Genomic DNA, 27452 nt, shown 5'->3' with positions numbered 1-27452 from the left:
AAGGTCTGTGGCTATATTGGTTAAGTGAATTTTGCCCCATTTTACAACCTTCCTTGCCAACCGTTGTTAAGCAAAACGCTGCAGTTGTTCAGTTACACAGTTGTTAAGTGAATCTGGATTTACCCATTGACTTTGCTGGGCAGAAGGTCGCAAAAGGGGAATCCCATGATCCTTGGGATTCTGCAACCGTCATAAATATGAGCCAGTTGGCTAAGCAGGCCAATTTTGATCACGTGACCACGGGGAGGCTGCGAAGGTCGTAAGTGTGAGAAATAGTCATAAGACACTTTTTCCCCCCCCAGGATCATTGCAATTTTGAACAGTCACTAAACAAACAGTTATATGTAGAGGACTATTTCTCTGTGTGTTCTTGTTTAAAAAATCAACATTCTTTCTTTGTAAATCATACCCCTCAACTCTGTTTAACAAGGTTCATAGTTTTGGGCTTCTGTTCACCTCCTAGTTGCCCCACCTAATTTATTCATACTTTCCCCTATCAACTCATTCTCCGCCCTAGCCATAAGGTCTATATAACAGATGGCCATTGACGGGACTCAGTTTCTTGCCTAGAGACAGCTGGTCAACAGAAAAATCTGAAATTTCAGTGGGTTGGTTTTTTTAAAATACAGGTAAGAGAATATAAGCCCATGTAGAAATGTTTGCAAATCCTCTGTTGATGCCAAGTTGATTTTTTTGGAGCAGGACGAAGAATAAATAGGAGTTTTAAAAACTTTTGAAGCTTCTTTATTGCCATTTTCTAGAATTGTGTGTTTTGTTTCCAGCTCACAGATTATGTTAAAATTGAGCTGCGTAATTTGTAGTTTATTATGTTAAAAGAAACGAGAAACAACACGTAAGGATTTTTTTGGAGTAGGTTAATAGTAGTAAGAATTAGGAAGGGGTGGATCCATTATGAAGAGAAGAATGATAGGCTAGGTGATAGAGAAAGGATCGAGTGCCTTAAATCTTCTTGAGGGGTCCTTGGTGCTCTCTGAGCTTGGCTGTTTTCTTGCAGACATTTCATTACCCAGCTGGGGAATATCATCAGTGCTAGAAGTGAGGTTTGCTCTCAGTTTATATTCTAGTGGCTTGCCCTGTGGTGTTGGTGGAAATGGTTTTACAAGTTCTTTGGTTGAGCTGTTTATTATTGACTTGTTTGGCAATTCCTTGATCTGATGTTAACATGATGTTAATCAAATCTTCACTTCAGTCTTCTCTCTGGGGGAAAACTGGGTTCGGATGAACTCAACAGAGCCATCTTAAGTCATAGTATGGTTGTCCCAAATATGCTTTTTTCAAGAAGCAACTGGATTTTCCATTTTTTCTTTGAAGATGTTTCGCTTCTCATCCAAGAAGCTTCTTCAGCAAAATGCCTTCAAAGAAAAACCAAAAGGTCCAGTTGCCTCTTGAAAAAACACCTTTGGGACAATCATAAGCTGCACGACTGAAAATCATTGTATGGATAATGGACAAGGGAACAGAACAGAACAATTGTATTTTGTTCATCTTTGTTTTAAGAATGTTCTGTGATCTCAGACCTTTTGCACTGACTATAAACGGCAATTGTTTGGCTAAAAGCTTCCATTTTAGCCTAAAATTTTAACCTTAGTTTGAAGAGACACCATTTCCAGGCTCGGGGGTCTAAAAGGTGGTGAGAAGGCTGTATCTCTCTCTCAGGACATACGCCCTGGCTATAAAAAGTGCTTTTTCAAACCACAATTGCTCGTCATAACAGATAATCAGAGTTGGAAGGGACCTTGTAGGTCATCTAGTCCGACCCCACACCCAAGCAGGAGACCCTACACCATTTCTGACAAATGGCAGTCCAATCTGTTCTTGAAAGTGATTTTTGAAAGTGTTTCTTGAAAGTCTTCATGTGACATGAAGCTAAACAAATTGCATGATTATTCAATGGGACACCTTGACTTGATCTGCTTTGAAGTGGACTATGTCAGATTAGATTAGCTGTTTGTTGGGGGAGGGGGAACTCTACAGAAGGGTGTGGGGTTTATTTAGTGGTGGGCATTAGCGCTCAAAGTCCCCTCGTAAAGCCATTATGATACCAGAAGGAGCTAGAAAGAAAGGACAGTGGTGGGATTCAAATTTTTTTACTACCGGTTCTGCGGGCGTGGCTTGGTGGGCATGGCAGAGGAAGGTTACTGCAAAATCCCCACTTCCTCCCCACCCCACTAACCTGCTTTCCAGCTCCGTTCTCCTGGACAGGGCAACCAAAGGAGACCCAGCCAATCAGCTGGGACTCGGGAGGCAGAGAATAGATGGGGGGTGGGGCCAGTCAGAGGTGGGATTTGCCGGTTCTCTGAACTACTCAAAATTTCCTCTACCAGTTCTCCAGAACTGGTCAGAACCTGTTGAATATCACTTCTGCTTGTGGAACAAGAATTAATTTCCCTCTGGAGGTCTTAGAAGAGAAATAAATCTAGAGAAAGGAGCAGTCTAATTTAATAGAGTTTTCATTTGAAACTTGGGTCCAAATTCTGATGTATTAATCAATGGGGTGGGGGAGAGATGATATCCTGGCCTTGTTCTAGTGTTGTTCATGACAACCTAAACAAAAAGTATCAATAAAGGAGAATATTTGTAGCTCAGGGTTGAAATGAGGGTAGGTAATCTCATCCGTACTATTAATGATGTTACCTAGTTGGGTAACGAAACGTCCACAAGAAAACAAGCAAGCTCAGAGACCACCAAGGACCCCCCCTCTTAAAGAAAAAGCAAACTGCACCCTCAAGAAAAGGGGGGAAATGTCATTTATTTGTTTTTGTTAAGTTGGTAAAGGAAGTCCTCAACTTACTGCAACTGGACCAGAATTTCTGATACTAAACAAGCGTTTAAAGTGACATACCCAATTTTACAACTTTTTTTTGGCCCTGGCTCTTAAGCAAATCACTTCAGAGGCTAAGTGAATCACAGAGTTGTTAAGTGAATCAAGTTCCCACTCTTAACTTTTCTTGTCAGAAGCCAGCTGGGAAGGTCACAAATGTGTCAACTAAAAAGATACTCCTCTGGTCTTTTTAGCTGCCAGAAAAAGGGAGCGGGGAGGGAACAGTGCATTCCCTAAATGCCTAGATAATCACCCTGGCAGCCCAAAGTTGTCGGAGCGCAAGAATATTACTGGAGAGCATGATTGATGACTCTTGGCTATGGATGTGTCCCATTGGAGAATATACATCCAGGAGGTTGGGGGAAAGACTAGGGTCAAGGGTGTATTTTAGTATCGGCTGCATCCAGCTAACAGCAACATGGCCGCTTCTAATAAATCAATTTTATTTTCTCGGAGAGATGCAGCTAGAGACTTATGATTTGAACGGGGGTGGATTTGTTGGAGTCCTGACAAAACAAGGATCACATGATCCCGGCATGCTGCAATTGTTGTGAGTCGTCGCTGGTTGCCAAGTGCCTGAATTTTGGCTCACATGATGGTTGGGATGCGACCGTAAGTGCAAGGACACATTATGAGTCGCTATGGTTCAGTGGCGTTGCAACTTGGAATGGTTGCTCAATGAATGGTTGTAAGTCCAAGGACTACCTGTATTAAAGGTAGAAAAACAGGTCTGGAGACCAAGGTTAACTTTCTAGCCAGTGTCCCCAAAGTGCTTCCTTTCAAAAGACTTTCTTGTTTTGCTTGAAGTAATTTCGTTTCTCGTCCAAGAAGCTTCTGACTGAATGGTGGAGAACGGAAGAATTCATATTCTTCACAGTCCTCTGGTCATTAGTACTCTTTCTGAGAGTCGTTGAGGTCACTTGGAGGTCGACCTGTGCCCTCAGGGCCACCTGAATCCTTTTGTCTGCAAATCCTTTTTTTTTTTTTTACTTTCTGAAAATCATTTGACACTCACACACTATTTGAAGGGTGTTCATTTCAAAGTGGGTAGCTAAATGTATGTAGAGGAGATTCTCAAATCGTCCAGGTCATGGTATCTAGCTGATACAACAAAGATGATTAGGGGACTGGAGGCCAAAACGTATAAAGAACGGTTGCTGGAACTGGGCATGGCTAGTCTAATGAAAAGAAGGACTAGGGGTGACATGATAGCAGTCTACCAATATCTCAGGGGCTACCACAAAGAAGAGGGAGTCAAGCTATTTTCCAAGGCAGGACAAGAAGCAATGAGTGGAAACTTATCAGGGACAGAACCTACCTGGAACTAAGGAGAAATTTCCTGACAGGTAGAACAATTAATCAGTGGAACAAATTGCCTCCAGAAGTTGTGAATGCTCCAACACTGGAAGTTTTTAAGAAGAGATTGGACAACCATTTGTCTGAAGTGGTGTAGGGTTTCCTGCCTAAGCAGGGGGTGGACTAGAAGACCTTGAAGGTCCTTTGCAACTCTTCTCTTCTCTTCTCTTCTCTTCTCTTCTCTTCTCTTCTCTTCTCTTCTGTGATGAACGTAGTACAGATTCGTTATTCAACTTGCCTAAGTTTTATCTGTAAAAAAAAAAAAAAAAGGATTGTAGGAAAATCTGCCGACTATGGTAACAAGAGAGAATGAGGAAAAAAAAAACCCGTTATGCTTCCTAGAAGTCTGCAAAACATGTTTTCTTAAAAACAAAAAACGGAACTGGAAGCTGAAGGCAAACTTCAGGGGGCGGCCTTCATGTCAGCCCCTGCCGCGAAGAAGCCGCACTACAAATGCAAAACAAAAAACAAAAAACCCACAACTCAGCGGCGCTGAAGGACGAGGTGCAAGTTAGAAGTGAGCTGCCTTGAAATCAATGGGATTTTCTTTCAACCGAATGTTTTTAGGATTGGATGTTAAGCTCATCGATTGCAGGCAACCCAAAGCCCAGTTAAATGTTTAATTCCCATTGATTGCAATAGGGGCTTTTTCTTTTCATGAAAGTCTAGTGGAACCTTGGAGGCTAACTTGGTTACTGTAGCCTGGGGTTTTCTCTTACTATAACAGATATATCTTCATGAATTCATTTCTCCTAAAACAAGGTTACCAGTGAGCAATTTAAAAAGCAACCAGAAAGAAAAAGAAAGAAAGAAAGAAAGAAAGAAAGAAAGAAAGAAAGAAAGAAAGAAAGAAAGAAAGAAAGAAAGAAAGAAAGAAAGAAAGAAAGGAAAGAAAGAAAGAAAGAAAGAAAGAAAGAAAGAAAGAAAGAAAGAAAGAAAGAAAGAAAGAAAGAAGAAAGAAAGAAGAAGAGAAAAAATGATCGGAGCATTTTTATTTTCTCGGAGGGTTAAATCAGTAGGTGATCATAGGGAGAATCAACACTCTCTGAAATCCTGAAGCTTGGCAGTGGTACCTAAATCAAACGTTGGCACCTGTTGTTTTGTTTTTTCTTTTTAAACCTGGGATGGCAAATTTCAGTTCATCAGCAGGCTAAGTGTGAAGTCGCCCTCAAGTTAGGATCCCCATCGAGCACGGAAAAATTTATCTTGCTAAGTGAAATGTTTGTCAAGTGAGTTTGCCCCCATTTTATGGCTTTCCTGGCCGCCGTTGTGAAGTGAATCATTGCATTTGTTATAAGTTAGTCACATGGCTGTTAAGAGCGAATCTGGCTTCCCCCTTGATTTGGCTTGTTGGAAGAAACGTCCATCTGGGTTCACTTCCAAGTGGGGGAAAAAGACACTGGAAACATGGAGGCTGTTTGGGAAGATGGTTTAATGGTGGACAGGACCACCTGGCTTGGAGCTCCAAAGTGAAAGGGACGATCACATGCTTCAATGTGAAAAGAGAAGGGAGGGCCAAGATGCTGAGAGACCCTTATATACCCTCTGTTGGGCCCCACCTTAGCGTTTCCTTTTTCCTGTGCAAGAAATGTATCCCATTGGCTGTCAGACTCCCAGGGCCGGGGGTCTTAGCTAACTTTGTAGGCTTTGTCTGGATCACATGGCTTCACCTGAGTTCCAGGCTTGGTTGAGCCTTGCTGGATGATGATGTCATGAAAGGGCGTTAGGCAATTCCTATAGATCTACCTGGAGATCTTTGTTATGTAGAATATTCTAGCCCAGGCCTTAACGGCCCACCCATTAACAAAGGTGGAGGTGAGTTTCTGCTTCTGAGTTTCTACTCTTTTTAGGGGAAATATTCTGCCTTTTTAATATTTCCTAGGATATTTCAATTTTCTAGGAGAGGAGTGGGTGTTAACTTCCTACCTCAGAAGGTCACAAAAGGCAATCACGTGACCCAGGTGTGGGGCTGCTGGGGGTTCGCAGGGGTTCGGGAGAGCCCCCAGCTAAGATTCTGTGCAGTTCAGAGAACCCCCAAATCCCAGTCCTGGCTGGCCCCGCCCACCCCTCCCCTCCCCTCCCAGGAGTCCCCACATGGCCCGTTTTCGATGCAGGTAAGTGCAGGGCGTGCGTCGAAGCTCGGGGAGGGTGAAAAACGGGCCTCCCGGAAGTTTAGGAAGGGCAGAAATGGGCCCCGTTTCCAGCTTCAAGAGAACCTCCGAAGCAGGGGTGGGATTCGAATTTTTTAATAACCGGTTCTGTGGGTGTGGCTTAGGTGGTGGGTGTGGCTTGGTGGTCATGTGACTGGGTGGACATGGCTTATGTTATTGGCTGGGTGTGGTCAACTCAACATCACTCACATCGAGGCACGCATCTCCTCGCCTGGCCTCTCATGACTGTGGGGATGCTGCAACAGTCGTAAGTGTGAAAAACATTTATAAGTCCCTTTTTTCAGTGCCATTGTAACTTTGAATGGTCACTCCACACAAGCAAAGTACCAGCAAAGGAGGGGGAAAAAACTCCAGAGAAGTTCCTGAGACAGGAAGTCTAGTCCTGCCAAGAATGTAATAAGGGTTAACGGAGAGGCAGTTTCTGTAAGCAACACCAGAATGTTTCCTTCCTGCCTTCCTTACAGGATTAGGCCAGTAATTTCTTCTAACAACCGGTTCTCCCAACTGCTTAGAATGTTAACAACCCGGTTCTAGTGAATAGGTGCGAACTGGTAGAATCCCACCGCTGCTCTGGAGCCCGGGGAGCCCGTTTTCACCCTCCCGGAGGCTTGAGAAAAGCCTCTGGAGCCCAGGGAGGGCAAAAACGCCCCCCCCCCCCGGCTGTGGTGCAGGCTGACTAGGCCACACCCATCATGGCCACGCCCACCCAGCAACTGGGCAGAGGATCCCTTGCTAAAATTTTTGAAGCCCACCCCTGATGTGACCCCTCCGGGACACTGGGACCGTTATAAATAGTTGCCAAGCATCTGAATTTTGATCACGTGGCCGTGGGAGATGCGCCAACGGTCATAAGTGCGAAAAATGGCCGTAGGTCAGTTTTTCCCCAATGCCGTTGTAACTTTGAACGGTCACTAAATGAACTGTCGTAAGTCGAGGACTACCTGTACTGCTCATTCATATAGGTTATGGGTGGAGTAGAATCTGGGTCTCCTTACTCCAGCACCATTGTACCACGCTGGCTCTTATTTGAGGGAGAGGTCAGTGGAAGGAGAAGCTATTTGCAGAAACTCAAACTTATCAGCGCCGCGTGACCAAAACTCTTGATAACAAAGGAATGGTGTCCTTCCCTTCAGGATGTGACTCCATTCTTCCTTTTCCTCCTGCTCACCGTTCCTTGCGGGTTTGGATAACCACAGACACACCTGATTAGGTCTTACCTCATAAGCGTCCACATTTCATTGGAGGAGGGACCACTAGAGACCTGGCCACCAGACTTGCAAAAAGGTGTTAGGTAGGGATGTGGAGGGAAGTCCCAGCTTACAAACCACCAACCATGACCCTGAGATGTCCTTGGTGGTCTCTGAGCTTGGCCGTTTGCTTGCAGATGCTTCATGATCAAACTACATAACATCGAGTGCCTAACATCGTTTACTGGGCTGGCAAAGAATTTAGCTGACCTCATAAAACCCACCAGGCTGAGCTAAACTGGCCATGGTCTGGTTTACAGGTTATGCTGTTGTGTAAGCCTTTGCATGGTCCTCAGATGCATTGGATAAGCCGCCATGTTAAATTTATTTCAGTACTGTATGTGCCAAAGTGAATAAAACAGATGTTGAGATTGATGTGGGGCTTAAACTCTGTTGACTAGACAAGACTAGAGAAGAATAGGATAGGATAGGATAGGATAGGATAGGATAGGATAGGATAGGATAGAAAATACAATACAGTACAAATGGAATACAATGCAATGTAATACAGTACAAATGGAATGGAATACAATAATACAATACAATACAATACAATACAATACAATACAATACAATACAATACAATACAATACAATACAATACAATACAATATACAGTACAGTACAGTACATTACAATACATTATTGGCCAAGTGTGATTAAACACATAAGGAATTTGTCTCTGGTGCATAAGGTCTCAGTGTACGTGCAAAACAGCAAAATAATAATATCAAATTAATAATAATCATAACCATGATACCAATAAGAGAAGGTAGTGAAAAAGATGGGAAGGATAATAGTAATATAGCTATACTACAAGGGTAAATATACTTAGACATAAGACAGTACTGTGGGAATTAGGTGTTCAGCAGACTGGTGGCGCAAAGGAAAACACTTGTCTCTGCATCTAGTTGTTTTGGCATGCATGGTTTGAAAAATGTCTCACAAAAAAGCCACACAAGGTAGAGAACAGCCTACCCTACATGAACTGAAACACGTCCCACATCGTGTTTGGCGGAAATAAATATGCCAGTGCATCTGTGTCCCTTGATTTTATTACAAACAAATCTTAATTGATTGCTGTCCAAAAAAAAACACGCCTCCAGTTTGACCAGGGTGCTACTGCAAAACAAACAATTAAAACAAACAGGCACTTCCTTCTCCCAGGCGCAGCTCTGAGAAGGTGATTTTCCCTCCCCTTGCTCAAGTCCATTTGCTCTACGAGTATCAGCTTCTCTTTGGTGTGATGGGAATATTTGTGACTCAGAGCTGTTCCTTGAACAGACATTTTACAATCGAGGTCTTGTACCGTTCAAAGAAAGGTGTGTGCTTTGCCCTGCACAAAATATTCATGGGGATGGACAAATTAGGTTGTTCTCAGAGAAACTTCTCACATCTCCCTGAGGAGAAGAATTCAAAAGAGCTCATGGGAATGGACCACAGCCACAACATGGCCTGAATACCAATGCCAAGGGAGGCCCAATCACTTCTGGATTGGCGTGTGCATCTCCCTTGTGGCCATACAAAAGATGTGTAGCAGGGGTGGGATTCTACCAATTTGCGCCTATTCATTAGAACCGGTTGTTAACATTCTAAGCAGTTTAGAGAACCGGTTGTTAGAAGAAATTACTGGCCTAATCCTGTAAGGAAGGCAGGAAGGAAACATTCTGGTGTTGCTTAAGAAACTGCCTCTCCGTTAACCCTTATTACATTCTTGGCAGGACTGGACTTCCTGTCTCCTTTGCTGGTACTTTGCTTGTGTGGAGTGACCATTTAAAGTTACAATGGCACTGAAAAAAGTGACCATTTTTCACACTTACGACTGTTGTAGCATCCCCACAGTCATGGGAGGCCAGGCGAGGAGATGCGCGCCTCGATGTGAGTGATATTGAGTTGGCCACACCCAGCCAATGACATGACCACCAAGCCATATCCATCCAGTCACATGACCACCAAGCCATGCCCACCACTTAAGCCACGCCCACAGAACCGGTTGTTAAATTTTTTGAATCCCACCCCTGATGTGTAGGCTGACCATACCCATCAGCTGTCACAAGGTGCCCTGAAAGAGGAGGGGGCATAGGAGCGGGATGATAAGTGACAGTATTCCTAACCTCTCAAAAGAGACTCTAAAGTTGGAGCTAATACTTATGGGGTGTGCTTTATGTCTGCACTGCTTTGCAGTGGCAGGATACCATTTTAATGTTGCAGGGATGGGAAGTTTCCCACCCCTGCAATGTGGTGCAGTGGCCTAGAGGTGGAGTTCTCACCTCACAGTCAGGAGGCTGTGTGTTTGATCCTAGGTAGAGGCAGGTATTTCTCTCTTTGGGCACACTGAGACTATATCTGCTGAACAAAACTCCACATTGGTGACAGGAAAGGCATCCAGCCAGTAAACACTCTCCTAGCTCCATCCGGTTGCCCTGACTCCACCCCGCAAGGGATTTATGGGTTCGTTAAAAGAGGATGGTGAGGGTTGGGAAGAAAGGTTGCCAGTTGGGAAACTTGTTGCCAACTCTCTCAAGGCCAAGAGTTCTTGGAACTGAGGGGATAATAGAAATAATTGGCTTTTTTGTCCCCTTCCTTCTCTTTCCTCTCTTTCCTGCTCTCCTCCTCCTCCTCCTCCTCCTCCTTCCTTCCTTCATAGGGTTACCATGGCCTATCAATCGGAGGTGATCATTGACGGTCAGCCGCAACCTGCAGGCACCAGCTACTCATTCAATAGTCAAGGAAGCTGGAATTCAGACCTGTGTGACTGCTGTTCTGACATGGGCATCTGTGAGTAATGGAGGCATTTGGGGAAGCGAAGGCAAGGATTTCTTGTGGGAAAAGCAAGGACGAAGGGGTCAAGATGGCAGCCACAAATGCTCAAACCTTTTCTGTGAATTGTATTTTTAACCCACCACAAATCATCATCATTTAATAAACCCTTGCAGGGTGGAGTCTGGGCAGCTGAGTGTTTACTGGCCGGATGCCCTTCCAGTCACCAGTGCGGAGTTATATTCAGCAGATATATCCTCATCCTGCCCAGGGAGAGAAATAATCTGCCTCTACCTAGGATCGAACTCACAGCCTCCTGATTGTAAGGCGAGAGCTCCACCTCTAGGCCAACGCACCGTTCTTTCAACCCACCGCAAATACCCTTGGCTCAAATCATAAGTGCAGGTAGTCCTCAACTTACAATTGAACCCCAAATTTCTGCTGTTAAGCAAGACAGTTGTTAAGTGTGCTTTGCCCCCGTTTTGCAAAACTTTCTTGACAAAGTTAAGTGAATCGCTACAATTAAGTTAGTAACCCAGTTGTTAAGTGAATCTGGCTTCTCCATTGACTTTGCTTGTCAGAAGGTCGTAAAAGATCTCATGATCCCGGGACATTACAACTATCATAAATATAAACCAGTAGCCAAGTGGCCGAATTTTGATCACATGACCATGTGGATGCTGCAATGGTTATAACTATGAAAAACGGTTATAAGTCAGCACCGTTGTAACTTCAAACGGCCGTTAAAGTAATGGTTGTTTAGTTGCTGGCTGGGGAATTCTGGAAGTTGAAGTCCACAAGTTGTCAGCTTTGGAAGCCATATTGAGACCAGATGCTCCCACGCTGCCACATCTGAGCCTGGGAAAGTGGGAGGGGGGAATTCCTTGGAGTATATCTAGTTAGATATAATAACCTTTTTTTCTGATTCAAGGTCAGGTTGCGTTGCACATAAGTGAGAGGAAATCTTATGGAGGAAATCTTATGGATGGATGGTGATTTAGCCATGTGATGTGATGATGGGTGCAGGGGATGGATTTTGTAGTTTTTACTTATTGTAAGGAAGCCTGCAACTTTCCGGTTCGGGGTTCCACAGTTGTGCCAGTTACTATCCAAAATAAAAGGAACTTTGAGGTGTCTGTTTCAAGTTTTTATTCATTATGGTTTTTTTCCATTGTATTTATTTATTAGCTTAGTTTATGAGTAGTGCGGTGGCCTAGAGGTGGAGCTCTCATATCATCAGGAGGCTGTGAGTTTAATCCTAGGTAGAGGCACAGATATTTTAATGAGAATATATCTGCTGAACAAAACTCCACATTGGCAATAGGAAAGGCATCCGGCCAGTAAACAGTCAGCTCCATTCAGTTGCCCAGACTCCACCTCGCAAGGGATTTATGGGATCATAAAAAGGAGATGATGATTTATTTATTAGTTTATTAGTTTATTAGTTTTTATTAGTTTATAATATATAATACAAAAATACAAAAGATAACAGGAGGAAAATAAGGGAGGAAAAAGGGAAGGGAAAGGGGAAAAAAGAAAGAAAAGGCATTGTCTTCCTATTCCCTTTGGTGCAGTAGAATAAGATAATAACATCAAACCTCAACTTTTTAGTTTTACATAATAATATAAACTAGCCATTTCTGTAACAACAAACCTATTTGTTGTAAAACCCAAAATCAAAGTCTCATTCCCCCCACACCTCAACCACAAAGTCCAGAAGTGGCTTTTGAAGACCACAAGTCTTAAAATTGCCAAAGTTGGACACCCCAAACTACTACAGCCTGAACAGCCAGAATAGTAGATATCCAAGGGGAAGAAAATCATTTGCCGTTTTTATTGCTCTCTCTCTCTCTCTCTCTCTCTCTCTCTCTCTCTCTCTCTCTCTCTCTCTCTCTCTCCCTCTCCCTCTCCTCTCCCTCCCTCTCCCTCTCCCTCTCCCCCCCCTCTCTCTCTCTCTCTCACTCAAGGAGTTTGGGGAGAACCTCTCACCTTTTTTCTTCCTTTTCTACAGGTCTTTGTGCCACTTTTGTACCCTGCATTCTTGCCTGTCGGGTCGCAGAACAAGCCGGGGAAACCTGCTGTCTCCCATTTTTGCCGGGGTCTATGATCGCCCTCCGTACAGGAGTGCGTGGAAAATACCGCATTCAGGTAAAAGGCGGAGTGTCACAAATAAAAACGCAAGCGAAGTTGGGGAAAGAAGGTGGCTGTGACCAGATGTGACAAGGCCTCTTTTCTTCCCTAAAGAGACAAAAGAGGAAGTCGCCCTCCCCTCCTTCCTTCTTGATTCTCATCATGAGGTCCAGCCTCATCATTGACATCCTAATTTAACCCAGGGGTGGGCTTCAAAAATTTTAGCAATGGGTTCTCTGCCCGGTTGCTGGGTGGGTGTGGCCATAGTGGGCGTGGCCTAGTCAGCCTCCTACACCATGGTGGGGGGGCGGTTTTGCCCTTCCCGGGCTCCTGAGGCTTCCCTCCAGCCTGCAGGAGGACGAAAACGGCCTCCTCGGGTGCCAGAGGCTCTCTGGAAGCTGAAAATGGGCCCATTTCCGGCCTTCCCGAACTTCCGGGGGGCCTGTTTTTCACCCTCCCTGAGCCTCCGTGCCAGAGGTCGTATTCAGCAGGTTCTGACCAGTTCTGGAGAACCGGTAGCGGACATTTTGAGTAGTTTGGGGAACCAGCAAATACCGCCTCTGACTGGCCCCGCCCCATCTATGCTCCTCCTCCTGAGTCCTAGCTGATTGGCTGGGTCTTCTTTGGTTGCCCTGCACAGGAGAACGGAGCTGGAAAGCAGGTTAGTGGGGTGGGAAAGGAATGGAGATTTTGCAGTAACCTTCCCCTGCCACGCCTACCAAGCCACGCCCACCAAGCCATGCCCACAGAACCAGTAGTAAAAACCTTTGAATCCCACCACTGCTCTGTGCCCTCCCCACCCTTACCTGCATCCAAAACGGGCCACGTGGGGACTCCTGGGAGGGGCGGGGAGGGGTGGGTGGGGCCAGCCAGGACTGGGATTTGGGGGTTGTCCGAACTGCACATAATTTTAACCCCTGCGAAACCCCAGCAGTCCCACCCCTGATATTTAACCCAGGGCTTTGTTTTTCCACTCAGGGGTCTATCTGTGATGACTGGATGGTCATGTCCTGCTGTCCATTGTGTGGTCTCTGTCAGATGGCCAGAGAGCTGAACAGGAACTAAGAAGATAGAAGAGGTGGCCAGGCTTCGCTTCGGAGAAAGCAAAGGAAGAGTTGAAGAAATGAGTTCAGGGGAACAAAGCTAGCGCTGACCGATCTGAAGTGAGAAAGAAAAGAACACAAGATTACAACGGGGTTAAATTTCCTACCTGTTTGTTGACTAGAATTTGAAACTCCACAATGCAAAATCCTGCCGAAAAGAATATGCACCAAAACACAAACACACACACACATATTATATATTATATATAAAACTGAAAAACCCAAAAGGATAGGTTTTTTTTTACATCCCATAAGGAATTAAATATAATTATGAATAAATACAAAGTCGTACTAGAAGTTGTTTTCTTTCTCTCTTTGGTGCCATCTACAGGTCATCCAGAATCTTGTAGACCAGATCCGATAGTCCTAAACCAGAGGTTTTCAAATTTGACAACTTTAAGATTTGTGGACTTCAACTCCCAGAATTCTTCCATGCTGGCTGGAGAATTCTGGGAGTTGAGGTCCACAAATCTCAAAATGTGGAGACCCTAGATTGAACTAGGTTCTGAATACAGCTGCCTCTTAGTGCTAACGAAAGAGCTATCCTCTTGCTGAAGATTCAATAAACAGGGATTTTTATGTTTATTCCCTCTGTCATTTCCACCTTGAAATCTATACCTAATAAATCCTGATCTAAAACTGCTTGGTTTTTTTTTTTAAATAATAATTGCGACTTTTGGAAATGGGAAGTGTTGTGTTCCTTTGGGCAGCTTGGTGATGTGTTTGTGTCTGAGAAACCCCTCCTGGGTTGTTCCATTAAATGTGCCAAAATCAGTTGGTTTTTATGGCTATAATTGAACATTTCAACACAGTAGCTCCGTAGCTTTTTAGCACATTATTCTCTCCCAATCGAATTTATTTATTTATTTAAAATATTTATGTAGCTCTGCCATAAAATCATAAATCAATTCTGGACAGCTTTCAACTTGTAAAACAATATATCATGGTTAAAAAAAAAATCCAACAGTAATAAAAATTAAAACGCAAACTGGTGCCACAACCCCACACCCCAAGCACATTCTTATCCCAATCTGACATCACCTTATTATTTCAAAGCTTAGAAGAAGACCAGGTGTGGAACAGTGGTGGGATTCAAAAATGTTTTTACTATCGGTACTGTGGGCGTGGCTTGGTGGGCATGGTGTGGCTTGGTGGGCGTGGCTTGGTGGGCATGGGAGGGGAACGATACTGTAAAATCTCCCACCCCACTCCTGGGGGAAGGTTACGGAAAATCCCATTTCCTCTTCACCCCACTAACCTACTTTCCAGCTCCGTTCTCCTGTGCAGGACAACCAAAGGAGACCCAGCCGATCAGCTGGGACTCGGGAGGCAGAGAATAGATGGGGGGCGGGGCCAGTCAGAGGTGATATTTGCCGGTTCTCTGAACTACTCAAAATTTCCGCTACCGGTTCTCCAGAACTGGTCAGAACCTGCTGAATTACCACCTCTGGTGTGGAGTGGTATGGGGAAGAATAAAAGGGGTATGGAGGCTGTCCGATGTCAGGGGGAAGGGAGTTCCATAGGGTGGGGTTTATAAATGGAGATGTCCCACAAAATGGCAAATATTTCAAGGAAGGAACCTGGAACAGGCCTAATCCTATCTGCTCTGGTGGGGCAGATACTGTAGTTCAGGGGTGTCCAACCTTGGCAACTTTAAGACTTGTGGACTTCAACTCCCAGAATTCCTCAGCCAGCAAAGCTGGCTGAGGAATTCTGGGAGTTGAAGTCCACAAGTCTTAAAGTTGCCAAGGTTGGACACCCCTGCTGTAGTTGCAAGCACAGGTAGTCCTCGACTTACAACACTTCATTTAGTGACCATTCAAAGTTACAGTGGCACTGAATGACTTATGACCGTTTTCACACGACTGTTTGCAGCATCCCCATGGCCACATGATCAAAATTCGGACCCTTGGCAAATGATTCGTATTGATGACAATTGCAGCGTCCAGGAATCGTGTGATCAGCTTTTGTGACCTTCTATGGGGAAGCCAAATTCACTTAACAAATTGGGCAAGAAAGGGAGAAAAATGAGGCAAAATTCACCTAACAAGACATCTGTCTCTGTGCAACAGAAATTCTGGGCTCAATGATGAACCTAAGTCATGGATTCACTGTATAGAATTCGCACAGCTGTACATTTGTATAAACGGATATGTAAATATCTATACATTTGCATATCTAGAAAAGGTAGCAACTACATTTCTGCTGGCTGAAAATCTGTTGTCTAAGCCTTTATAACAGGAAAGTATGCAATTAGTAGTAAGCATTGCTGAGTTCAGTGGAGTTATAGTATAGTATAGTAACTCTGCATTGTATTATAGTCATGGCTCATAAACTCCATTATGAGCATTGATTGTTGGGGTATTCTTATATTAAGACTGGGGTTTTAAGCAGGGTGTGAGCTCCTTTGATTATTGCCTTTCCCCCAGAATGTAGTTACAGTGCTATCCACCCATCCTTGGATCTATACTGGCATGAAATTTGCAGAAAACCATACTATAGAACCGGAGTGTCCAATCTTGGCAACTTTAAGACCTGTGGACTACAACTCCCAAAATTCCCCAGCCAGCTATACACTGGGGAATTCTGGGAGTTGACGTCCACAAGTCTTAAAGTCGCCAAGGTTGGACGCCCTTAATGTAAAAGTATAAGGTTTGCTATTGCCTCTGTTTCCAGGCTCTGCTGGCCATCAATTTCTGCCAATCTCACCCCAACCTAAACCACACATCAGTCTACATCGCTTGTCATCTGATGAAGAGTTCAGGAGTTCTGCCTTTTAATAAAATTTGCTAAAAAAATAAGCTATCAAACTGCTTCCAATTTTTTGTTGCTCTAGTATAGAGCGGTGTTTCTCAATTTCAGCAACTTAAGATGATGTATGGACTTTCCAGTATTCCCCGGTATGACTGGCTGAGAAATTCTGCGAGTTGGTCTGTATACATTAAAGCTGAAAACTTAGAAACGCTGCTATAAACTAACCAAATTCTTCTTCTATAAATGCCCCTCCTGAAATTATGACTCACAAAGCCTAACCGGTTTTTGTTCTGGTTTTCTTGACAGAAGGAAAAACTGAAGGTTTAATCTGTTGACTGGTAAAATAACGATAACATTTTCCTAATCATACTGCAATTGGCTGAATTTGTACAACAAAATGCAGAACTGAGACACTTACTTAATGAATTAGTCATGCATGAATCTAGCCATAATAAAAATAAGGATTATAATTAACAACCCAAGGGAACCATTCTATAGCATTTTAGCATGCATCGTGTGTTTATTCTGACTTCAAGATTGAAAGCTAATAAAGCTAGTAACTATCTAACCAGGATCCAAAACAGGAAGTGGAGTCCTGGGAACCAAAACATGTGGTTCTCCAAGGGAAGGGAACTGCAATATCATTGCTCACAGTTGCTGTAGCAATGCCAAGTCTCAGTCAGTATTATTTGCAGATGTCTGAGACTACACCACCCATCCTCTGAGTCAGCATAGCTTCCAAGCTAGGAGCAGATAGATACAGATTAACAGAGTTGGAAGGGTCCAACTTCCCCCACTCCACAGGTTGGGGGAAAAAACAGCAGGTTCCTATTGTTTTCTTCAAAATTGACAAGTTTAAGACTTGTGGACTTCAACTCCCAGAATTCCTCAGCTAACATGACTTAAACGTGTCAAGTTCGAAGACCCCTACATTAAACACAATAAGTAAACCATTATTTTTTCCCAAGCAAGGAAAAATAATCGCATAGATCAGGGGTCTCAACCTTGGCAACTTTAAGCCTAGACGACTTCAACTCCCAGAATTCCCCAGCCAGCTGGGGAATTCTGCGAGTTGAAGCCCTCTAGGCTTAAAGTTGCCAAGGTTGAAGACCCCTACCATAGTGAAATAGAACGAAAAACCGCCTACGGTCCGCTATTGAGGCAAATGCCTGAGCTCGCCAGTAGGCGGCCACAAAAGACTCTATTTCCCAGTAGGCTTCGCGCGCGCTAGGAAAGTAAACATCCGGGATCCTCCCCGCCCTCCCTTTGCCACGCAGACCGGTCGCTTCCGCCGAGGAGCTGGATTGGGTTCTGGTAGAGGTGAGCTGAGGTTCTGTTGCCAGGGGCAACCCCGGATGCAGGAGAGACTGGACCGCGCAGCATCGGAGGGGCTTTTTTTTTTGGTCGTGGATGCCTGGGAGGAGAAAAAGGTTTTACGGGGGCTGGCCAAGTCCTTTTGCCGGCTTGCGGACCGAAACCTGGGAGACACACCCAATACTTACGGGACAGCCCAGCCACGAGCTCGGTCTAGAGTTGGGCGCCCATTATGGGGCGGTGGACTCATCCTGAAAGAGGGTGCAAAAGGCACCCTTTGTGCCAGGATGGAGTGTAAGGGAGTCTCCAGGCCAGAGAAAGCCTGGGAGAGTAAAAGGGAGTTTGCTTGAGAGAAACAGATTTAACAGAGTTGGAAAGGACCTTGTAGGTCATCTAGTCCAACCCCCCCTCCCAGGTTGGGGAAAAACAGCAGGTTCCTGTTATTTTTTTTGCTATGCATTAAAACACAATTAAGTAAACCCTTTTTTTTCCCAAGCAAGGAAAAACGAGAGAGGGGAAGGGCAAGGAAACGAAGATAAGGGGTATTTACTAAAGACACAAGAGATGATAAAATGGTATATGTTGTGGGTTATTTGAGTGCAGTTACCTGGTGGGAGCTAATAATGGGGTAATGGTGGAGGCATCAGGCTAGAAACTGGGGGTTGGTAAGTTCTGGTCCTGTCTTAGATATGAAAGCTGGCTGGGGGATTTTGGGCCAATCCCCAGGAGATGGTGAGTTCTAGGCCTGCCTTAGGCATGAAAGCAACTGGGGGGTGTATTTATTTATTTGTTTCTTTGTATCCCAGCTTCATTATTTTTACAAATAACTGAAGGAGATGAACATATCCAACACACTTTTCCCCCCCTTATTTTCCCCACAACAACAACCCTGTGAGGTGGGTTTGGGCCAATCATTAGTAAACTGTGAGTTCTGATCCCAACTTAGGCATGAAAGCTGGCTGAGTTGACTTTGAGCCAAAGCCTGGGTTTTTTTTTTTTTTGCTAGCAAGCAAGGAATAGGATGTGCTTTCATAACAGGTGAAGTTATGCTTGATGTCACTCTGGAAGGTCTGCCGTGCAGCAATGTATCAAGTATGTAAAGGAAGTCTATGGAGATTCTCAGTCATCCGGGTGTCCCAGTCCATGGTTGTCCCAAAGGTCCTTCTTTAAAGAGGCAACTGGACTTTCTGTTTTTTCTTTGAAGGCATTTCAGTTTTCATCCAAGAAAGAGAGAGCTGAAGAAGCTTCTTGGATGAGAAGCGAAATATCTTCAAAGAAAAACCAGAAAGTCCAGTTGCCTCTTGAAAAAGGCACCTTGGAGACAACTATGTAAAGGAAGGGAATGGGCCTCTAGTGACATTACTGTGGGCTGCTTTATATATGTGTTCTGCTTTGTTGTGGCATCCCTACTTCCAATATCTAGATCAGGGGTGTCCAACCTTGGCAACTTTAAGACTTGTGGACTTCAACTCCCAGAATTCCTCAGCCAGCTTTGCTGGCTGAGGAATTCTGGGAGTTGAAGTCCACAAGTCTTAAAGTTGCCAAGGTTGGACACCCCTGATCTAGAGCATCCAGAGCAAAGGTCTCCTTCTATACCTAAATATATATTTATGACATGATCTTCTGGATAGCTCTGGATAACACCACAAGGCATTCGGGGTGGGTTTGGAGCCTCTTCAACCAACCAGTGTTTTGCCTGACTCCCATATCTGTCTTTCTATCCAGCTTCTCAGTCTTAATTTACCATGGCTGGTAAAACTGGAACAGAACATCTCTTTAATGCAGCCACCGAAGTTGAGACAGCAGGAACGTTGTTGAGCAACAAGTAAGTTAATGAGAAGATAATTTTGCTTTTCCTAGCTGGATACCTTTAAAGGGTTGAATACAACTCCTATACTCCCCGGCCATCACAGCTAAGAGGCATGCTGGCTCAAGAGGAATTGTGAAGTCCTTGGTGCTGTTTGAGCTTGGTTGTTTTCCTGCAGACGTTTCATTACCTCACTAGGTAGTATCATCAATGCTGGAAGAGAATAGGATTTGTTTTCATTTTATATACTAGTGGCTTGCCCTGTCAGTGTTGGTGGGAATGGAGTGGATGGGCTGTTGTTTGTCTGGGTTGGTAGTTCCTTGTATTTTTCGATTGTTGGCCTGGTGTTAATCTTGGTGTTAATTTCTGCTCAACTGGGTGTTGATTGCTGGTGAGGAAATGTTTGGGTCTTTTTGTTTCCTTTTTGGTATTTTGATTGTCTCTTTTGAATGGTATATAAACATTGTTTGTTTCTATGTGCCTGTTGATGGCCGATTTGTCTGGGTGAAATTCCTTAAGAGGAATTGTAATTTAAAGACTCCGAGGACAATGGAATTGGAACACTGCTTTTTTTTAAAAAGCTGGGGAACTGACATGTCTTTGAAGATAATCATCCAGGTCATGGTTGTCCCAAAGCAGAGGTGGTATTCAGCAGGTTCTGACCAGTTCTGGAAAACCAGTAGCGGAAATTTTGAGTAATTTGGAGAACCGGTAAATTCCACCTCTGACTGGAGACTTTACAGCATCCTTCCCCTGCCACACCCACCAAGCCACGCCCACAGAACTGGTAGCAAAAAAAAAAAAAAAAAACCTGAATCCCACACTGTCCCAAAGGTGCTTTTTTTCATGTTTATTTGAAGACCATTCTTCTAATTCTTTCCTGGCCTTCTGACTTTATCTTTTCTAGGATCAACATCCCAGCACTCTTGCCCCAAGGCCCAGCTAAGGAATGGCTGGATCAGCGTCGGGCCACCATTCGTCCCTGGGCCAACTTCCTGGACCAGAGGCGTTTTGCAAAGCCTCTGAATTTTGGGGAACTGTGTAAACGCCTTGTCCGCAACGTGGAATATTTCCAGAGCAATTATGTCTTTGTCTTCCTAGGACTTATCGTCTATTGCCTGTGAGTAGATTTGATGGCTTCTTTTGTTTACTTGCGTGGGTGATGAATTCTCCCAACTCTTGTGTTGCAAATATCACTGAGGATGCCCAGGCCTTCACCTGTGCAGTGAAAGTTCCCAAAGGCCGGGAAAATCCCTTGAAAAATTCAACCGCCTTTGGCAGTCTGTACAAGCAAAACTCTGCCCCTTCAAAACATGCATTTCAAGAAGACGCTTCCAGCACCCAGTTGTGGGAAAGAATGAATGGGAAATGTGTTTGCCTAAGTTCCCTCCTGCAGTTTGTGCCTGTGTACTAAGCTGTATGTTACAGACACATACAGATCAACAGAAAAGTCCCACTCTGTGCCCAAGGGTATCTGGATGTAAAGGAATAAGGGTCAAACAGCAATGTGTGCGCATCATGAGCAAAAATGACAACTTACATTCTTGCATCAGACGCTGGGAGGCAAGGATATACAGTGGGTTTTGCATCGTGGCATTACCACGTGCATTTTGTCATCTTGATGTAACCTCAGTTTGCTGCAAATGCCTGACTCTTTTTGGTTCTTGGCAATGTCACTGATTCAGTGCTTGCTTTGGTAAAATTCTGTCTACAATATAGAGCAAGGAACAGTATTCTGAGTGGCCTATATCCAAACATGTTAGAGGGCATTCAGGGCCTAGTAGATAATTCCCCTTTTGTTCCCAGACATATACAATTTTAGCGTGTAGAGCTTTTAGAAAATAGCCTCCAAGGAAGACCTGTGAAGGGATTTATTACACTACTGGAATATACAAGTAGTGATTTAGGAAACTGGAGGTTAAAACATATAAAGAAGGATTGCTGGAACTGGGTATATCTAGTTTGATGAAAAGAAGGACTAGGGGTGACATGATGGCAGTGTTTCAATATCTCAGGGGCTGTCCCAAAGAAGAGGGAGTCAGGCTATTCTCCAAAGCACCTTAAAGGCAGGACAAGAAGCAACGGGTGGAAACTAATCAAGGAGAGAAGCAACCTTAGAACTAAGGAGAAATTTCCTGACCGTTAGAACAATTGATCAGTGGAACAACTTGCCTCCAGAAATTGTGAATGCTCCAACATGGAAGTTTTTAAGAAAAGATTGGATAACCCTTTGTCTGAAGTGGTGTAGGGTTTCCTGCCTAAGCAGGGGGTTGGACTAGAAGACCTCCAAGGTCCCTTCCAACTCTGTTATTCTATTCTACTCTAGTGTATATGTACAAAAGTCTTCCATTCTTAGTTGTAATGGGTTCAGCCAGGTTTTTATTAATTCAACTTTAATCCCATGGAATTAGCAAGAAAATTGCGTTAGTTTGCTCCTCCGCGTTGTTTCGTGATGCATTTAACCCCACTGGTCCTTTCCTTCCCACCTGTTAGCATCACCTCACCTTTACTTTTGATCGCGCTTGCTGTGTTCTTTGGGGCCTGTTACATCATGTACCTGAAGACCCAACAGTCCCAGCTCGTTGTGCTTGGTAAGTGGTTGTTCCCGTGGTGCTAGAGATTTATGCATGATACAGGTAGTCCTTGACATACAAACAGTTCATTTAGTGACCGTTCAAAGTTACAATGGCACCGAAAAAAATGACTTAGGACCATTTTTCACAGTTGCAATCTTTGCAGCATCCCCATGATTATGTGATCGAAATTCAGAGGCTTGGTAACGGGTCCATACTTAACGACCATTGCAACGTCTTTTGCAGCCTTCTGACCAAGCAAAGTCAATGGGGAAGCCAGATCCACTTAACAACCTTAGCTGCAGTGATTCACTTAACAGCTGTGGCAAGAAAGGTCATAAAATGGGGGAAAGCAAAACCCACTTAACAAATGTCTCAATAACAAATCTTGGGGTCAGCTGTGGCCGTGAGTCGAGGACTGCCTGTAATGATCTTTCGAGAATGTAAATTTCTATTATTTTCCCTTGTTTGATGTCTGTCCTTTTACAATTAAAAGAAAGGAACACCTATCTCCTTGCTCGTTGAAAGCTGGCACATCAAGGAAAGAGTTTACTTTACTTTATTGTCATTGCACCTCATACAACGAAATCAAACACCATCTTCAGTGCGCATCATGACCATGAAAATAAACACAAACACACATCCTTCACACTCCACACATTGAACCAAAAACCTCCCAACACTGCACTACATAGCAGAATTCAACAGAGCTCCTGCCCTGGGATAGAAGCTGTTTTTTTAGCCTATTTGTCCTTGTTTTTATTCTCCTGTATCGTCTGCCAGATGGTAATAGTTCAAAAAAAGGGTTCCCAGGATGAGATGGATCTTTGAGGATGTTTTGCACTTTCTTAAGGCAGCGGGAGCTATAAGGCTCTTCCAAAGAGGGGAGAGGGCAGCCAATGATCCTCTGGGCAATGACGTCAACCCTCTGGAGTGCTGTCCTGTCTGCCCCTGTGCAATTGGCAAACCAGACAGAGATGCAGTAAGTTAAAATGCTCTCTATGGTGGTAGAAGGTCACCAGCAGTTTTTCATTCAATTGTTGTTTCCTGAGAAGTCTCAGGTAGTCTAATCTCTGCTGGGCCCTTTTGACCAAGGCTGCAATGTGAGCCCCCAGGTCAGGTCCTCTTTTAGGGTAACAACCAGAAACTTAAAACTGGCCACTTGCTCCACTCTGTCTCCATTGATAAGCAAGGGCTGGATGTCTGATCTGTAAGGAAGGAAGCTGTAGCCTTGATATTGAGGCTTTCCACAGCTAGGAAATGTTTACTATGAAAAAAAAACATCTTTCACACACCCTCAGTGCCTTCTAAATTACAGGTAGGTGGTTATCTGGCCCAGGCACGAAGGCCAGAATACAGAATAAAACATGGTTCATTACAGACTAAAAAAGAGGCGTCAGTGTGAAAATGAGATAGTTATCAAAGAAATATCAAGATGGTAAACGAGGCCTCAACAATGTTTGCATGAAATAATCCTACGTTGCTCTTATCGATTAGCAACCCCCCCCCCCCAAAAAAAGAAAGTAAAATAGATCAACGTAGAACATTTCCACATGCTACCTTGGGTTGCAAGATGTAATAAGGATCGATTGGGTGCCATTGAGTCATTTTTGACTACTAGTGCAACTCTCATAAATGCATCTTCTTTTTGTGCCATATCTGTCACCGGATGTTGGCGATCCTATTTTTATCAACAGCCACACAAAAAAGTGCTGTTGAGTTTTTTGCAAAGCAGTCCCTTCGATTTTGAAGCCCTGAACTACTTCTTCTGCCTGGACCTCATTTGCCTTCCATCTTTTCCTGGAGGATTAAATGAAGGATGCCATATTTTTCCGGGTGTCTCATCCCATGTCCAAAATATTCTATTTTTTTTTCCTTTTTTATGGTTTTGTGATGGTTTCCCTTGGCTTTTCCAGGCGGCTGATCCCCTCCTCGTTTCTGATTTTGTCAAGCCAACTCCTACGTCACAGCTGCCTGCAAACCCACGCTTCCAGTCTCTTCAAGGGGTTTTCTGTCCAGAGACCAGCTCTTCGCTCTGTAGAGCAAGATTTAGCATCTGACAAGCCTGGTTTTTCAATCTTGCATGAAAATACATGCGGGTTGCCAAGCTTCCAGATTTTAATCACGTGACCTGCCAGAGGTCTTGACAATAAAAGGCCTTGAAAGCTACATTTCCAAGAAGGGCCACCAGATGGCGCTGCACAAATGAGAGCAGTGTCCATCATGCACCAATTCCCATGCTTTGCTAGACTCCAGCCTTCTCACATACTTCTAAAACCCCCAGAAAGCAGAAGTTTGACCTCAAAAGCCGGCCTCTCTTCAGTCAAGCATTCAAGGCCGCCACTTTTTCTCTCTCTCTTTTTAATAATTGAAAGCCAGCCTGCTTTCTAACTCAACCGTCTTTCCCTCTAGGGCGACAACTCAGCACAGCCCATCAATACAGTCTGGCCGGAGCTGTCTCTTTTCCTTTCTTCTGGCTGGCGGGCGCTGGCTCAGCTGTCTTTTGGGTGCTAGGTGAGTAAAAACAGGACAACTCCATTCCGGGTGGACTGCCGTCATCTGCCTGCGGGTTTTCATGCAGACGTTTCGTTCCCAAACTAGGTAACATCATCAGGAGTGGGGTTTGCAGAATGGAGGAGAAGGAGAAAGGGAGGAGGAAGAGGAGGAGGAGGAGGAGGAGGACAAAGACATCAGTAGAATTCTTGGTGCTCTCAGCTTGGTGGTTTTCTTGCAGATGTTTCATTCCCACACGAGGGAACATCAGTGCTAGAAGGGAGCGGGGTTTGCAGAATGAAGGAGGAGGAGGAGAAGGGGGGGAGGAGGAGGAGAGGGGGGAGGAGGAGAAGGGGGAGGAGGAGGGGAGGGGGGAGGAGGAGGGGGGGAAGAGGAGGAGAGGGGGAGGAAGAGGAGGAGGAGGAGAGAGGGGAGGAGGAGGAGGAGAAGGTAGGAGGAGGGGGAGAGGGGGAGGAGGAGGGGGGAAGAGGAGGAGGGGGGAGGAAGAGGAGGAGGAGGAGAGGGGGGAGGAGGAGGGGGAAGAGGAGGAGAGGGGGGAGGAAGAGGAGGAGGAGAGGGGGGAGGAGGAGGAGGAGGAGAAGGGGGGAGGAGGAGGAGGAGAGGGGGAGAAGGAGGAGGAAGAGAGGGGGAGGAGGAGGAGGAGAGGGGGGAGGAGGAGGAGAAGGGGGAGGAGGAGGAGAGGGAGGAGGAGGAGGAGGGGGGAAGAGGAGGAGGAGGACAAAGACATCAGTGGGATCCTTGGTGCTCTCAGCTTGGTGGTTTTCTTGCATATGTTTCATTCCCACATGAGGGAACATCATCGGTGGTAGCAGAAAACCACCAAGCTCAGCACCAAGGATTCCACAGTTCAACCCTGAGCTATAAATATTCTCTTTTATCAACACTCCTTTTTCTTCATATTTTGAACCACGGATGTTTGATGGCCTTAATCCATTTTTGATTACTGTTGATGGCCCCTGATCAGGGCTTTGGCTGTTTTCATTGTTGCCACAGCAACCATTGCAAGCCTAATGGTAAAATTAAGTGTTCTGATTTTTTCTCCCCCCCTCCTGTTGCTTCTTCCTTGCAGAAGAAAACCTGTGCTGATTTCTGTTTGAAAAGCGGGTGGTAGTGAATACCTTAGCTTTACCCAGTTCCTTCTCAGGAACTGCAGCTCCATTAAATCCTGTTCTGCTCTGGTTCATCCAGCTTTTGCCCTAAGGCAGGAGTGTCAAATTCAAGGCCTGCCAGCCAGATCCAGCCCACAGGGTGCTTAGATGCGGCCCATGGGGTCGCCCTGGAAATAAGCATGCTAGAAGGGATGGGAAAGGAGGAAGGGAAAGAGGAAAGACGAAGAAAAAGAAGAAAAAAAGGGGAAAGAGAGCAAGGAAGGAAAAAGAAGGAAAGATGGGAAGGAAGAAGAAAGGAGAATGAAGAGGGAAGGAAACAGAAGAAAGAAGGAAGGAAGGAAGGAAAGAAGGGAGGGAAGGAAAGGAAGGAAGGAAGGAAGGAAGGAAGGAAGGAAGGAAGGAAGGAAGGAAGAAGGAAGGAAGGAAGGAAGGAAGGAAGGAGAAAGGTTCAGAGAGAAGGAGGAAGGAAGGAAGGGAAGGAGAAAGGTTCAGAGAGAAGGAGGAAGGAAGGAAGGAAGGAAGGAAGGAAGGAAGGAAGGAAGGAAGGAAGGAAGGAGAAAGGTTCAGAGAGAAGGAGGAAGGAAGGAAGGAAGGAAGGAAGGAAGGAAGGAAGGAAGGAAGGAAGGAGAAAGGTTCAGAGAGAAGGAGGAAGGAAGGAAGGGAAGGAGAAAGGTTCAGAGAGAAGGAGGAAGGAAGGAAGGAAGGAAGGAAGATTATAATGAAAGTGGGCGAGGATCTGAGGGAAGTCCTGCCTTGGGCACTTGGCACCCCCAACACGAGTAACGTCGAGCTGGCCACGCCTACCCTGACCGCACCCACCTTGGCCACACCCACCATGATCCCCCGAGGTCAAACACAACCCTGATGCGGCCCTCAATGAAATGGAGTTTGACACCCCTGCCCTAAGGGATCCTTTGGGTCTCTCAGGCAAAAAGTCCCGTTCCCGTGAACCTGAGACGAGGAGGAGATGGATCACCCCATGGCTTCCTTTCCCATTGTTTCTCCTGTCGTTCTCTGCAGGCGCCACCTTGGTCGTCATTGGTTCGCATGCCGCCTTCCATGAACTGGAATCCGCCGAGACCGATGAACTGCAGATGGAGCCCGTGTAACAACAACAAAAAGAAAAAAAGAAAGAAAAGGCTGCAGAATTCCCCTCTTGGATCCATCTCTCCCTCCTTTACCCCGCTCGCTGTTACATTATGCCTACGTATCCAGTGCTGCTATTTCATTCAACGTCGATAACGCCAACTTAAATTGCCATTCCTTTCCGAATTTTGAAAAAAATTCTCCGTGGCTGCCCTATAATCGAGGATGCCCTTCCGTTTCCGATCCTCCAGCGATCCCTCCCTCTCTGAAAGCCGTATTCCCGGCCACCGTGGGCTTTTTCATTGCATATATAATGGAAAAGAATGCTGCTTGTTAAAAGATGGTTTCCTCTGTAGGTTTTTAGATCCAAGCACTGCTTTCCCAATAGCTTAGAAGCCCCACATGCCAACTTCCCGCACTCAAGCCTCCTTCCTGGTCTCTGATCGGTGACATTAAAGAAACAGTGGCATTAATTCCACGCCTCCTTGTGAGTGTTTTAACGTGTACGCCGCCCAAGGTTGCAGTGACCCACAGGATTACATCAGTCCGTATACCTGATACTTGCTGAGTTCCCTTCCAAGGTCTGCAGCTTATTCAGCAACGGTGCGTCAAAATGACATCTCGCAGACCTTCTGCGCGGCGGCTGCGTTGGGTCTTAATTTGTGAGATGGGATATAGGAAAAAGAG

The 27452-nt window shown here is 45.0% G+C and overlaps 2 protein-coding genes across 2 annotated transcripts; both read left to right on the top strand.

Annotated features, from left to right (window-relative positions):
- The first annotated feature begins 500 nt into the window (after positions 1-500).
- Positions 501-14247, top strand: CNFN (cornifelin). The gene is made up of 4 exons (XM_026681426.2): positions 501-629; positions 10263-10393; positions 12387-12523; positions 13484-14247. Exons 2-4 carry the CDS (start codon positions 10270-10272, stop codon positions 13568-13570), a joined length of 348 nt encoding a protein of 115 aa, XP_026537211.1. The 5' UTR covers positions 501-629; positions 10263-10269; the 3' UTR covers positions 13571-14247.
- Positions 14248-17568: 3321 nt separating this feature from the next.
- RABAC1 (Rab acceptor 1) lies at positions 17569-27238 on the top strand. Its single transcript, XM_087971129.1, has 6 exons — positions 17569-17682; positions 19402-19501; positions 20391-20603; positions 21977-22074; positions 24469-24570; positions 26700-27238. Exons 2-6 carry the CDS (start codon positions 19422-19424, stop codon positions 26786-26788), a joined length of 582 nt encoding a protein of 193 aa, XP_087827255.1. The 5' UTR covers positions 17569-17682; positions 19402-19421; the 3' UTR covers positions 26789-27238.
- The last annotated feature ends 214 nt before the right edge of the window (positions 27239-27452 follow it).

Source organism: Notechis scutatus, chromosome 8 (genome assembly GCF_049901735.1).
Source record: "Notechis scutatus isolate UNSWTSFEM ecotype Mainland chromosome 8, rNotScu1.2, whole genome shotgun sequence".
Classification (NCBI taxonomy): domain Eukaryota; kingdom Metazoa; phylum Chordata; class Lepidosauria; order Squamata; family Elapidae; genus Notechis; species Notechis scutatus.
The sequence above is the reverse complement of the archived record's forward strand: the minus strand, read 5'-3'. Positions and strand labels throughout refer to the sequence as shown.